Genomic DNA, 13,935 nt, shown 5'->3' on the forward strand with positions numbered 1-13,935 from the left:
AAATATTAGAAAATAGTTAGGTAACTAAAAAGGAGCGGGTACTTACGTAGTTCTGTAACACTCCATCAAGTTCTACGTCGATGGCATCAGCAACTACCTCGCCATCATCCTTGACAAACTGCACTATCACGTGGGCGGTGGGTGCCATGGCGTACGTAGCCAAGAACCGGATAACGGCTGTGTGCTGGCCGGCGTTAGGAATCTGCACGGTACTAGCCACGATTACATCACCCCTGCCCAGAACTTGGTAAGTTATATACTGCAAACTCTCCGTTGAGTTAACTTGTATTTCAACATCTTTGTTGACCTAAATTAAAAGGATTAAAATGTTAAAATTTGTCGTAGACTGAGAGTTTGATAGAAACATAATAATGAAACTTAATTTGGTTTTGAAAAAAAAAAAATACTTATAATGTACAAGTAGATGGTTCGAATATTTTGGTACAATAATATAATTTTTTAATATTATTATATATTTTAAGAGTTTTATGAAGAATTTGAAAATAAATTATAACAGCACCTAACACAATAAAATATAAAGATTAATTAAATAAAGTAAAACAGTAAGTAACGCATAGGTAACAAGTATTATTAACCATTCATTAATAGATGTACCAATAGTTTAAGGCAGTAGTCTAATACACGTGGCCCGCAATGAATACTTATTTCTTCAAAAATTTTGATTTTAATTTTGTTTATTTTAGATTCAGTATTAAAATGAGTAAAAAAATAAAGTGTTTTTCCCGCTAACCTTTGACGTACCTATATACCTATAATTAATTTGAGTTTGAGACCACTGGTATAAACAAATCAAACAACTTTCAATTATTAACACTAGCTCCTATAATTTCTAGTTGTTACAAAATCTCGTCTAACCATTGTTATATTTTTTCAATTCGTATTATCTAGAACGAATTAATTTTCAATATGAACATTTAAATTTATCATAATTTATAATTCATAATAATTATTGAAAAGTCGGTAAATTGTATAGTTTTATAATTAGTAACTAGGTACCTACAGCGTATACCTAATTCAATTAACGACTAATTAATTGCTTCAAATTTTACCATAATAAATACTTTATAAATTAATATGAGTATCGAGCACTATTATTTCAGTGTAGTGAATTACATTAAATTCCTTGATACTGATTAATGTGCAAAACAATTTCTAAACAGTCTTACCGTAGGACGTTCGGTTAGAACGGTAGCTTGCAAAAACGTATTACTGGTTGAGTGCGCCGGTAAAATCGTAGATAGCGATTCTCTCTGGTTCAAATATTCTGCCTATAATCATAAGTATTTTATTGTTAGAAAAACTCGTTTTAATTAACAGAATCGGTATATATTGTATATCAGTGATATATTTGCATTCCATCTCTGAAAAGGGTCTGTCTAAGTAGTACCTACCAAGTCAATGGTGCACATAATAGTATTCATGATTTACATTAATTTTTATAAACAATTGTAATTATTTTATACATAATAAATAATTTAAAATCTTGTAAAAGTTAATTTATAGATTTTGCTAAAGATGTTATGAAAATAAAAACGAATATTTTTATTAAGGGGAAAGTTTATTCATTTTTCAACGCGTACTAGAGTTTTTTTTATATAAAAATAGAAGTAAAACTTAAACCCTGTAACACTTAGTGAAATCACTTTTCGGTTTGAAAAATTAATTTAAATTACATTTCCCTTTTAAGTTTTGTAGATTAATAACTTATATGAATTAACGATTAACCATGTACAACATATTTTTGTTTTATTTTATTTTGAATTAACCAGTGTAAAAATAAGGAAACTTGTAATAAGTAAAATAAAATGTAAGTTATGTTATTATTTATAATCAATATGAAATTAAATGTTGACAAAGCCTTTTAATAGATCCGGCTATTAGAACATGTATTTTTCTCTATTATTATTTTTTGAATGAAATTCAAATTTAACACTTAATTCTTCAACACTAAGGATCAAGGTTGAATTTCAGCACAATAACTTACTTCAATGACGATCACTGATGCGTTGATCTGTGGATAATAGACTAATGGAATCAAACCATTTCTTGGCAACATGAGTTTGTTTTCTTCTAACTTTTCGGTCTCATGTGAGAATCCGTGCCAAACTTTAACCGGATTTCTGTCATCGTATACCGGAGTGCCATCATGGTGACTCATTTTAATCTAAGATGAAAAATATATATAATAATACCACACATTTTCAAACAGATAACTGTATAGAATACAACTCACGAAAGCCGTATATTTGAGTCCGGGTTTAAAGTATTCTGAAGTTCTGATGAGTTCCATTTTGTACTTGTGGTTATGAAATATGATGTTAGCCGATGTATTCTGAGATCTACCCGTTAGAGCTTCTTCGACAGTAACGTCGAAAGTGATGATTCGTTTGAACTCGTCGTTAAGACTAAAAAATAATTTTACAGTTTTGGTTATTTTCTATTATTAAGTCCTGTCTAACTAAACTGCAACGCACTTGAGATCTTTAACAACATCAAATTGCACAACCGCTTTGCCATTAATTGGTATAACTTTTCTCAACGGGTTTTGATATATAGGCTGAATGACATCACTGTAGTATTCCGGGTATACCGAAATAGTGGCCTCTCCTTTAACGGGCTTACCATATGTGTATCTAAAACGTAATGTGGTGTAAGCAATAGATGAACGAGACTATAATTGTTATTAGCGTGATATCAATAATAAGCACTAATAATTCATTCATACTTAGCATGAATAGTAGCAGACACGACGGATTGTTTGAATGTGGTATGTTCAGGCATGTCGATGGTCACTTCAAACTTGGGCAAAACATATTCGGCCACTAAGAATGATTTGTGAAATACTTGATCCAGTACGGTGACGACAATGTTCCAATCACCAAGCACCGGTGACTCGGATAATTGAAGTTCTGAAGAAAATACTCCCCGAGTAGTTAATGCTCTGCTCCAGTGTTTCACACGATTGCCTTGACCGTCCTATGGGTAAACGACAGACGGTTATTATTGTTGGGGTGGACCTGAAAATTGCATTGTAAGTCGTAACGTACCGTGATGTAAATGTCCAAAGCTCCGGTAACAGTCGGTTTCAAATGGTAATTCAATACAATCGCTCTAAACTGCACTTTGTGTCCTGGTTTGTAGATAGCTTTGTCAGTTTGGATGAACACCGAATAACTCTTGTGAACGTATTCGAGTGTTGTGGTGTTAAAAAACTCTAAGCCACCCGAACCTCTAGCAGTTAGATTGTAATTACCCGGTCCGACATCACCGATCTAACAAGAAATGAATAAAGTATAATATTCCGAGTGAGAAATGTTTGTTTTACTTTTAAGTCGTACAAGCTAATTTTTAATGTAATTAATGACTAATTTAATTTAATGAAAATGAACATTGAACTTACTTCGAGCCGTACTATTCTCGTTGAAAATGGATCGACTTTAACAAATTGTGTGACTTTCAAAACGCCCCCACTATCTTGTTTGCCACCGACGTCCACGACTACTGTGGTTGGTGATGTTGTTCCTTGGGTACTCACTGCTACGTGATACTCCGAATTTGGCCGCAATATCTTCGGACCCACAATGGTATAAAATCTAAATAAATAAATTGGTCATTAAAACGTTAATTAGATGTTTAAGTAATATATTAATTATTTACAGTTTAAAAATAACCATTAACCAGGGCGTAAAAGAAGTAAAGAAAATATTATCTTTAAAATAATATTCGGTTCTTTTTCTTTAAATACGATTCATATTTAGTTAATTCGTTTACAAATAATCTCATAATTATTTGCATAAAACAATGACATTTAGATTTCGTTTATCCACGAATAATAAATAACTACAACATTAAAATTAAAGCAAACTCGATCTAAAACCTCGTTTATTAAAGCTTAGGTAGGTACCTGTTATGTATTATATATTAATTTAGATATTATTATAATAATCAACTAGACATAATGTATGTGTAAAAGACGTGTTGATTCTGACCGAAACATATGAATAATTAACAACCTACCTACACTAAAACAGAATGAACACAATTGTAGTGGTCGTAATTTTTCAGTATTATATATTTTGGCCAACTGAATATTTCAGCATAATATTTTGATTAGTATTTCAAATCAATTCAATCACTATTGATAAAGTCGAGACAGAAAAAAATATTGTTTCAAAATATTTCAATAATTTCCTATGTCACGACAGTTTCAGAAAATACTCAACTATATTGTACTTGATCAGTTTATTTTTTTAAAAGCACAGAGTACAGCAGTGAGCATTAACGATTTAAAAAGCACTGTGGTCATAATTGAAGTTAATGAAATACATTTATTTGTAGCAAGATTAAAGTCCATGATATCTAGTTTTTTATCAGTAATTAACGCATTTTTATTGTTACAATACTTAAAATTAATGTTAAATATTAATTGATATTATGTATTTTAAATAGTTCTTTAATATTAAACAAGTAACTACCTATTTAAATAAAATATAATGTGATTTATTCAACATTGCCATAATTAAAAGCAATATTTTATTTTATTTTATAATACAACACGGGCTTACGCCCAATTTACAATATTATTTGTATTATTAAAAACTAGTATATAAATAAATAAAACAAGTCTAATTTTTTATACAAATAATCGTTTAATATTTAAATAAATGTTATTTATAATGGAATATGTAGAACATTTATACTGTGATTTAAAAAAAAAATCATCTTAATTGGATACTTGAATAGAAACGTAATTGTATCGATTGAGCGTTTGAACACTTTTACGATGAATAAACACTTAAAACTGTGTCCTGTAACCTGTTGAATCTATAACTATGAACACTCGCAGCAAATAAGGATCGTTGTTGATTAAGTACATACCTATCACTTACCCTAAAAGTACGTGCGGAGTGCCTGCACGTTTGTCCGAAAGCGATTAAGTTAGTACCTATTTAATTCTACTAAAATAACGCAGGTTATATTTTTGCTGGATTTTATTATTATTTCTAATATTATTTTTTTTTTTTTTTTTACCTTAATTTTACGTCATATAACGATAAACAGAATCTTTCGTGTAACGAGTTTGTACGATTTTAATGCTTATCAGTTATCATATAGTTCCGTCTTTATACGTGTTTCTGATGAAACGAAATACGCTTATATTGGGTACCTACGTCTCACTTATGGATTTCGATGTATAAACACGTTGACAGACAACTAATAACTAATTTTAGATATATTATTATTTTTTAGAAATAAAACATCCATTATTGTACGGTAATAAATAACATTTGGAGTGACAATTTTTTTTTTAAATATTATTTTGCCAAAAAATTACAATTGTTTTAAAAAAAAGAAAATAAGTTTATTATAAACAATTAGTGTCATAATAAATATTATAAATAATTTATCCTTTTTTACCTATATTAATAAAATACCACAAAACATTAAATGATAAAATACAAAACGCGATGCCTTTAAAATAATTGAGCGTTCCTATAACGACAAAAGTGGTCTGATCTTCCGTAAAAACTAGAGATGACCAAGTACTAACCATATTAATAAATTCATATCTTAGCAAATATTTGACAGTAGCAACCTGTGGTTTGAACTTCCTTCATTCAAATGCTAGTCATTTATTCTTATTTCAAACCAACTTTTAAATCAATAGTTATATTTATAACATTAGTTTTTTTTAATTGATAATGTTACCGTATAGAAGTATATTATAATAAAGTACTATTGTCACCATTATTATATTGAAAATTGAATACTGGTAGAATTATACTAAATCTGCATATTTATCAAAAAAATGTATAAATTATTGTTTGAATGAATATTGTATAGATACTATTAAATACATATTATATAATATATCTTTTTTTATATAATATATATCATATATTTTTAAACCCTTAAATAATTGTTTCACAGCTAACATATTGTACAACATAATATAAAAAAAACCATACAATTTTTTGTCTTCTTATCAAATTGTTTTTATTTTAAATGATATTGGAAAATAATCACTTAACGAGTTGATATTATAATATAATAGATACTATTCATACTATAAGTGGTTCTTATAATTTATTACATTTTATTTCCTGAACTCAAAAGAAAAATATATTAATACTGCTATTTTAACATATATTAAAGTATAAAAATTAATAAACTGGTGTAAATAATTTAAAAGTTGAATAGTTAATTTCTATTAAATATTCAAGTATAGTAAGGCTTAAAGATTGACCAGAAGACGGGTATAATACGTGCGATGATATAATAGAGGTATAAAGTTTTTATAAATAAATACTTTTCCTAGATTTTGTTTGTTTTCTCATTCGACATCGTAACTGACTGAAGTTTCCAATTGAAACTATACGTTTCAGAGGTCATTAAAATTTCATTAGATTGAGATAACATCAAAACTGAAAAGTACATAAAATGTCTGTTTCAAGAAGAAAAGAATTTTTCAGAAATGTATCTTTTTAGTAACTAACTCTGCGTCTAATGCTTTTCTGTACAATGTTACCAAGTAGGTATCTAGTTGTTAAACTAAACTTTCATTCTTTACACTATAGAGATTTGAAAAATATTTAAAAAAAGAAGTTGATTTCAATGATTATTATGAACATTATAACGCACCTATAAATAACGATAAGCACAAGTTTATGTCGATGCAATGGACGGATTTTAATAATATGAAAATAACCTAATAAATTAATACTAATTAGTCAATTTTTAAAAATATTTTTATTAATATGTATTATATATTATGTATAATTATTAATGAATAAACACATTTATTAAATATTTTAATTATTGGATTTAAAAAAATATATAATATATTAAAACAAGTAAATGAGGAAAAATGTGAGAGGGAGAGTAAAATATTTTGCTTTCTGACGGGAATACAGGAAATGTAGCACTAACTGAGAGTTTGACAAGAAAAAAATCAAACTGTAATATGCATAATATTATATTATACCATACATATGAAACTATAGTTAGGAGCCGCTACAAGATCACCGCGTGTGTGTATGTATGACATACGTTTTCCCAAGGGGCCTTAAAGTCAAAAATGTAAATCACGTATGTACATGATGCTGATGCGACTTGAAACGAGGCACTTTTGAGGGATAGATGCAATGGATCATTCTCAAATAGTTCCCGAGTGAATATGATGTATAACATATATACCGCCTTAAACGTTGTATAAAATTAAACCGTAATCATAATAATTCATAATATATTACACGCCATTATGACTGCAGGTTTGTTGATTTTGTTTATGAAGGAATTTCGTTTTTCGTATATTTTATTATCCTAAACGAGTTGTTCGAAACAACACGTCGACAATAGTCATGTCAATAAAAACTAATGATAATAGTAGTGTTCTGAAAATATGTATTTTCTTTGTGTATTTAGGTAGGTACCTACTTGAAAAACCAACATTTTTTAAATAAATCAGTATCAAACTTTCAAATGTTTTTAAATAAATTTGTTTGAAAATGAAAACATTTGTGTCCGAAAATTATGGCAGTAGCCAGACCTGCGAATTGAAATTAACTAAAAGATATAAATTTTATTTAGACAATTGAACAGGTCTGCAAAAGTAGGTATTTTAAACATTCTTGTGGTAATTTCTAATTTATTTTATTTTAATTACCTACTATAAAGTTTAATCTGTATAAGACTTAATGCATAATAATAAAATATAAACCATATTCCTAAAAACAAGTTTACACTTAGTACCTATATTGTTAATAAAAATAAATTAGAATTAAAATCTAAATAAATTATAAAATAGTCTTAGAAGTAGTGGCTAGTAGTATCTGCTTTGAATTGTTATTCGTGTACACAACGATGTATTATTGAATTCAAATTTGACACATACATAAATCCACTACACTTAAAATCTACTATGGGGCGACTTTCTCGGTTTTTTTATCGACATACCTACTTGATCAAAACTTATTTCACACAATTATATAATAGAATGACGCAGTTGACAAAATAGAGATACCTATTTTTTATTATTCAAATAATAGAAAAAATATTTTATTACTTTATTTTTACTATATTTATTCTAAAAAAAACAATTTTATTAAAGAAAAAATATACCAAAATACATTTTAGAAGTTAAGGGTTATCTATCTCAAGTAAGCTTTATAATGAATTTTGTTCGAATTATAAACATATAATGTTAATATATATATTGTTTGATTTATTAAATAGTATCACTAATTTTAACGGTTTTTCAATGGACAAAAAAAAGATATTTTTTGTCAAAAAAAAAATTATGGGCATCAAATCAAGTACCTACCTACATATTTAATATTTTTATAATTTTCTTAATTCGTATCTATGTGTCCTTTTTATAATCTTAACTTGAGTTAAAACAAAAATAATAATAATAATAATAATAAAGCATACGAGATATATCAAACTGTGATAATCTTTGTTTTTATATAGGTAATACCTAGGTATTTTATACGCATTATACTTTTATTTTTATAATAAAATTGGTTTAATAGCAGATCTGCGTATGTAGGTACCAAAAATTTCCACAAGACATTAATAATAACCGTTAAATTATTATAATTTATAAGATACTTTGGTTCGATGCTTGTTAAGTGTTTTTATTTTTAATTAAGTCAACAATATTTATCTATAAAATTATAATAGATCAGTGCGCTCGTTAAATACCATATTAAAATAATATATTTACTTAACTACATTGCCCGTACTAAAAATAACACCGATCCGACTAACTATTTTGCAATGTTACGTTGTGTCAATCGGTTCGATAAAATTGGACATTCGACCACATCAGTTATCACATAATAATACACGGATAGATGGATTTGTGGTATCGTTATGCCTTATGCCAACGACACGTGTCTGTATACATACCTTTTTAGAATCGAAAGGCAGTTTCATACTTAAGCTTTTTTTAAATTTTTAAGGCGCCATGTTTATAGATGCGACCGAAAAGAAAAAATAAATACGGTTTTAAATTATTATCGTAAAACGGATCACACCCATATGAGCAATGATGATTTTCGGTAGTGCGACAGCCGTACCATATTTTTAGCCATGACAAAATATTACATAATATTTAAATATCGATTTGTGGTTCTACACAGGCCTGTTTTCGTGGAGACAAGTTATGACCTGCAAATACGGTGCAGCGAAAATATACAAAAGCCGCAATCTACACTGTGCCCCGGGGGTCGTTGCTGTCACGAGACTAAAATAAAAAGGACAACGTGGCTAATGTCAAGCTATATAGGAGGTAGGTATATACATTTATCGCCACCACATGATTAATCCATGCACGTTGGGTGAAATAAAAAAAAACCGACTGGGCTAGCCTTCCCCTGCCGGGCTTTTGTGGCAGCTGTAGTGAGACTCATTTGCGAGCAAACTCTCCATTAAAACTTCACCGTCGATGTCCGATTTCCTGCAGACGCGATTAAATCGTTATAAACTTTATATTATTCAGTCGTTTATTATAAGCCCGTATAATGCACTGCGCTGTATAGCGCCTCTCATTAGTCGAAACAAACCCGATTCTGATAGAGCTAGAAGTTACGTTATAATACCGACGACAAACAAATGTTATAATCCGATTAATCGATGAAAGATTTTTCCCGCAATAATATGACTGATTAATAAAACTGTGAGAAATTTAAAAAAATGTACCATAGAGACAAAACGACAAGAGAAAAACAAATAATAAACAATAAAATGCGTTGAATTTATAAATTATAATATATTTTATTTATTACATAATATAATATACATCGTAAACTAGATATATAACAACAATCGGCTTCGGTTAACCTCTGAGAGATGCAGGTCACCTCTAAATAACTGTCATTTTTTGTTTGTCCTTTGAGTAAGTCGACTGTCTGTCGTAGGTATGGAATTTATTTCTAACGTACAATGCTACTATACAGCTTGGCGTTATACTTATATGTACTGCAGTAAAGACTAATTCGTAACGTTTAGCCGTGTATATATAGTTACGATAAAGTATAAAAAAAATATCGAATTGAAGTCTTGAGTTTTAACGTGCATACAACTGACCCACGTGGTGACCTAGTCTCGTATAGATTCCAGTTTTTCAGATAAGGAAGCTTCCGTATAGTGTTGCATAATAATTATAAAACGTAGGTCGTAAGTAGGTATATAAGATTTTGATCGATTTGAACGGGTCGTTCATTTTTAAACCGTTAATTTTCAACATACGTCTACGTACCCGATTTTGTCGTGACCGAACGGTAAAGGTTTCGTCTCAGAAACGTTTTCAATCACCATAAATGATTGCGCATACATATATGTAGATACCTGTTCAAATTTCGATAAACACAGGATTCTATTCCGCGTGTACAGTAAGTTCCGCTCGATCACGCCGTATTTTAATACGCGTATGTGAGTTTTCTCCCGCGATACTAACCAATACATACATTTCGCTAAAGAGTAAATTATTCAGATGATCTAGGTACCTAATCATAATTAATCATAAATAATATCTACTCGCGAATTTATTGTATAGACTTGATACTCATAATATTTAGCAATGCCATACGATAATATATTATTTTCGCGTTGTTTGAGCCTATAAGTTGTGTTTGTATTTTGTCAGTATATCTACTATATTTAACAACATCGATAACTAATTATAACAAACTTTTAGTCACCCTTACACTACGAGTATTATTAGAGTGCTGTGTCCGTGTAATAACTTTATGTAAATTAATTGTATTTCGGAATATCCGTATATCTCGCCGGAGACTGCAATACTATAGTGTTATATACGTATTATAGTTTACAAGCTTTTATGCTATGGAAATGAAATAAAAACAATTTATGTAAAACATTCAAGTTTTATTAAAATGAACACAAAATAGTAACAAATCTGTTTAATTTATCACGATTCAAATGGCATACATATCGTAATAACGTTAAAATGAAAACTATAAGTCTTAGCAATATAGCAAATTATAAAACTAAAAGGAAAAAAAATGTTAAATATTTCTCATTTTTATAAAGACGGTTTAATAAATAATCGGTGAGCATTTCATGTTTCTGCGTCTCTAGAAATATTATTTTGTTTGAATAACAACAAAAAATAAACGAAATATTTTCGTAAGTTTAAATTGTAATAAACAAATCTTATATTTTACAATTTTCGTAAAACTTTTGGAATTTTGGATAGGAAAAAACGATGGCAATCAACTTACTAAACAAAAAACTCACACCACCCGCCACAGTGTACTTTCCACTTGGCATAGAATATTAAAGTACACGTAAATTTGAAAAAAATTATTCGTTTAAAGTAAACGATTTGTGATAAGATTCCAATTGACGTTACAATATTATTAGTTGTATTTTTCTTAAACAGTGTTAAACAAATAAATAAATAAATAACACGTAAACACACACACATCAATTTAGAACAAATAGCTCTTCTCAAGCACGGTCCGTCAAGAGTCGAACACATGTATTTGACGGCTGACATGGTATATACATTGGCCGTAAAATTTATCGGTCTTTAGGTATTCGCCGATATTAACAATCGCTACTATTTTGCTGTTGCTGTTAAAACGACCGTGGCTGCCCCAAACTTAATTTATAATTTATACACCGAGCCGTGCGTCCGTATAGTGTGACAGTACGATTTTATACATTTATCTATGATATATGGTCAATATTTTTACGACGGAATAAAATAGTTTTTTTTTTCTTAAGAGAATATCCTCGTTTGTTCTCTCTTTGCTAGACAAAACAGATTCACATTTTTCAATGGTTTTTGAATAATCTTAGAGTAGAATCACCCACTACAAAATGTATGGGAAATATTTTTTGAGAGTTTGACATATCAATTTGCCAAAATATTGTCTCGACACCGTTTAATATAAATCTCAATTATAAAACAAAATATAACAATTATTCAAATATCAAGTGTTATAATAGTAAATCATAAAACCAAAATATCATACCATGAAAAATATTATTAATAAGTGATTTTACTCTCGTAAAACTCAAAAACCGTTTAAAAAAAAAAATTTTATCTATTTTGCTCTTGTGGGCCTGAGAGAGAAAACAATTAATATTGCACTGAAATCCTCTAATCTTATTACTAATCGATTTACATGAACATATTTAAATAATATGTAAGGAGATCATAGGTATATAGAATACTTGACAAACGAAACTTGGAATGTTGGTATACAATTTTATGTGCTAGATGACCTGCACGTCACCAGTCTACAGAGGGAGCCACCTGAAAACATTCGTATGCATTTAATTAGACGCGTACCTACATTCCAATCTTTCGATATCAAAAAGTGCTTAATCATTTGATGAAACATCATGGTCGTTAATCAATGGACTTTCGAATACTCACTGTATCGAAAATCATATCAAAACATAATCAAATAAATTTCAAGAAAAAAAATAAAGTCAATACGAACTACCTACTCGTCGTCCAAAACAATGTCAACAGCAAACATAATAACTTCAATTATTTTTATACAGCCTTTATTCATCGTAAATTATTATATAAATCGTTATTACTTATATATTATTATTAACGTAAAATGTAAAACACTACTTATTAATTGTAAGATTTCACGTTAATTTTAGTTGACAATTGACGCCGCAGTAAATCATTAAATCTTAAATGATAATAAGAATGAGAATAATACATTTAAAAAAAAAAACACCTTTACTTGTCGTAATTATTTCGGGCACACGCGGACTTACAAGACGGGCTAACAAAGAAAATATGTTAAATTAATTTGTCGTTATATTCATATACACAACGAAAAATGTCGTATACAATGCGCTGCTGTTTGCTTGAGTGCAATCAGAATGAATAGCTCAAAACGATTATTTCTTTTTTTTTTTTCATCATTGTCGCAAGCCACCGACATTATTAATATTATTATCATCGCTGTCGTACATAATATACAATATACACGATACAAAGCAACTATATATATTATGTACACATACAATTGTGATTGTAGTCCGAGTTCACGTGTCGAAGAGAGAATATCGCAAACGAATAACGAGGACGTTGATCTTACTATATACACACACTGTGTGTAATCGAAATCGAATTCGCGAGAAGATATTTCTTTTATATTATTATTGTTATGATTCGTAGCTATGGTGGGTATTATAGGTACACGTTAGTCTTAAACTACTCAAGTATTATATATTTATAAAGCCGTGTCTGTCGGCTCTGACTTTTAAGGAATATTCGAGCTGTTACGTTTTCGTTGCATAAATTGAGTCGAGCAAAGTTATTCTTACTCTGTGGTATCGTCGTATCGATAGTCCGAAAAGCTAACGGTATATAATACGGTTAATATTTCATATTACATATCCTACGCTGTATATTAAACATACTCGTATATTTATATATATACACAAATAGCGGCGTCTACGATAATGCGATGAGATTTACCCATCATTTCCCATCTAATAATTATCTTGTTTAGTCATAACATAATATACAATATAATATAGAAATATTACCTCATATTTGATATATATATAGGGTTATAGATATACCTATCCATTGAAAATAAATACTTATTCAATCGTTTTACGTGCTCGCACGATAAGGTGAACCCTCTGGTTTATATAGTCATAAATAGTATCTGTATAGTATATTATATAATATAAAAATATTATCTAAAATTCAAAATATATTTATATAAACATTAACTATCGGCTATCGCTAAAAAACAATCATTAAAATAATATTTCAAGGAAAAAATACTTGTATGTAGGCATCTATGGTATATTTTGAACTGTCGAATGATACGCCTACTTTTTAAGTAAAACGATCGATTTTTATGTACATTGTGCGTTTTAAACTACGCTAGGGGACAT

General features: G+C 29.0%; 1 protein-coding gene across 2 annotated transcripts in view; it reads right to left on the reverse strand.

Annotated features, from left to right (window-relative positions):
* The window catches only part of LOC114124797 (CD109 antigen-like), an 85,818-nt gene that overhangs the window by 11,595 nt on the left and 60,288 nt on the right, over positions 1-13,935 (reverse strand). For both annotated transcript variants that reach the window (XM_027988166.2, XM_027988167.2), the window contains exons 3-10: positions 3,422-3,614; positions 3,069-3,293; positions 2,747-2,997; positions 2,496-2,654; positions 2,255-2,426; positions 2,006-2,185; positions 1,188-1,289; positions 47-307 (exon numbers count right to left, since the gene is read on the reverse strand). In XM_027988166.2, coding sequence (XP_027843967.2) covers positions 47-307; positions 1,188-1,289; positions 2,006-2,185; positions 2,255-2,426; positions 2,496-2,654; positions 2,747-2,997; positions 3,069-3,293; positions 3,422-3,614 — 1,543 coding nt within the window. The remainder of the gene's footprint in view (positions 1-46; positions 308-1,187; positions 1,290-2,005; positions 2,186-2,254; positions 2,427-2,495; positions 2,655-2,746; positions 2,998-3,068; positions 3,294-3,421; positions 3,615-13,935) is intronic.

Source organism: Aphis gossypii, chromosome X (assembly GCF_020184175.1).
Source record: "Aphis gossypii isolate Hap1 chromosome X, ASM2018417v2, whole genome shotgun sequence".
Classification (NCBI taxonomy): domain Eukaryota; kingdom Metazoa; phylum Arthropoda; class Insecta; order Hemiptera; family Aphididae; genus Aphis; species Aphis gossypii.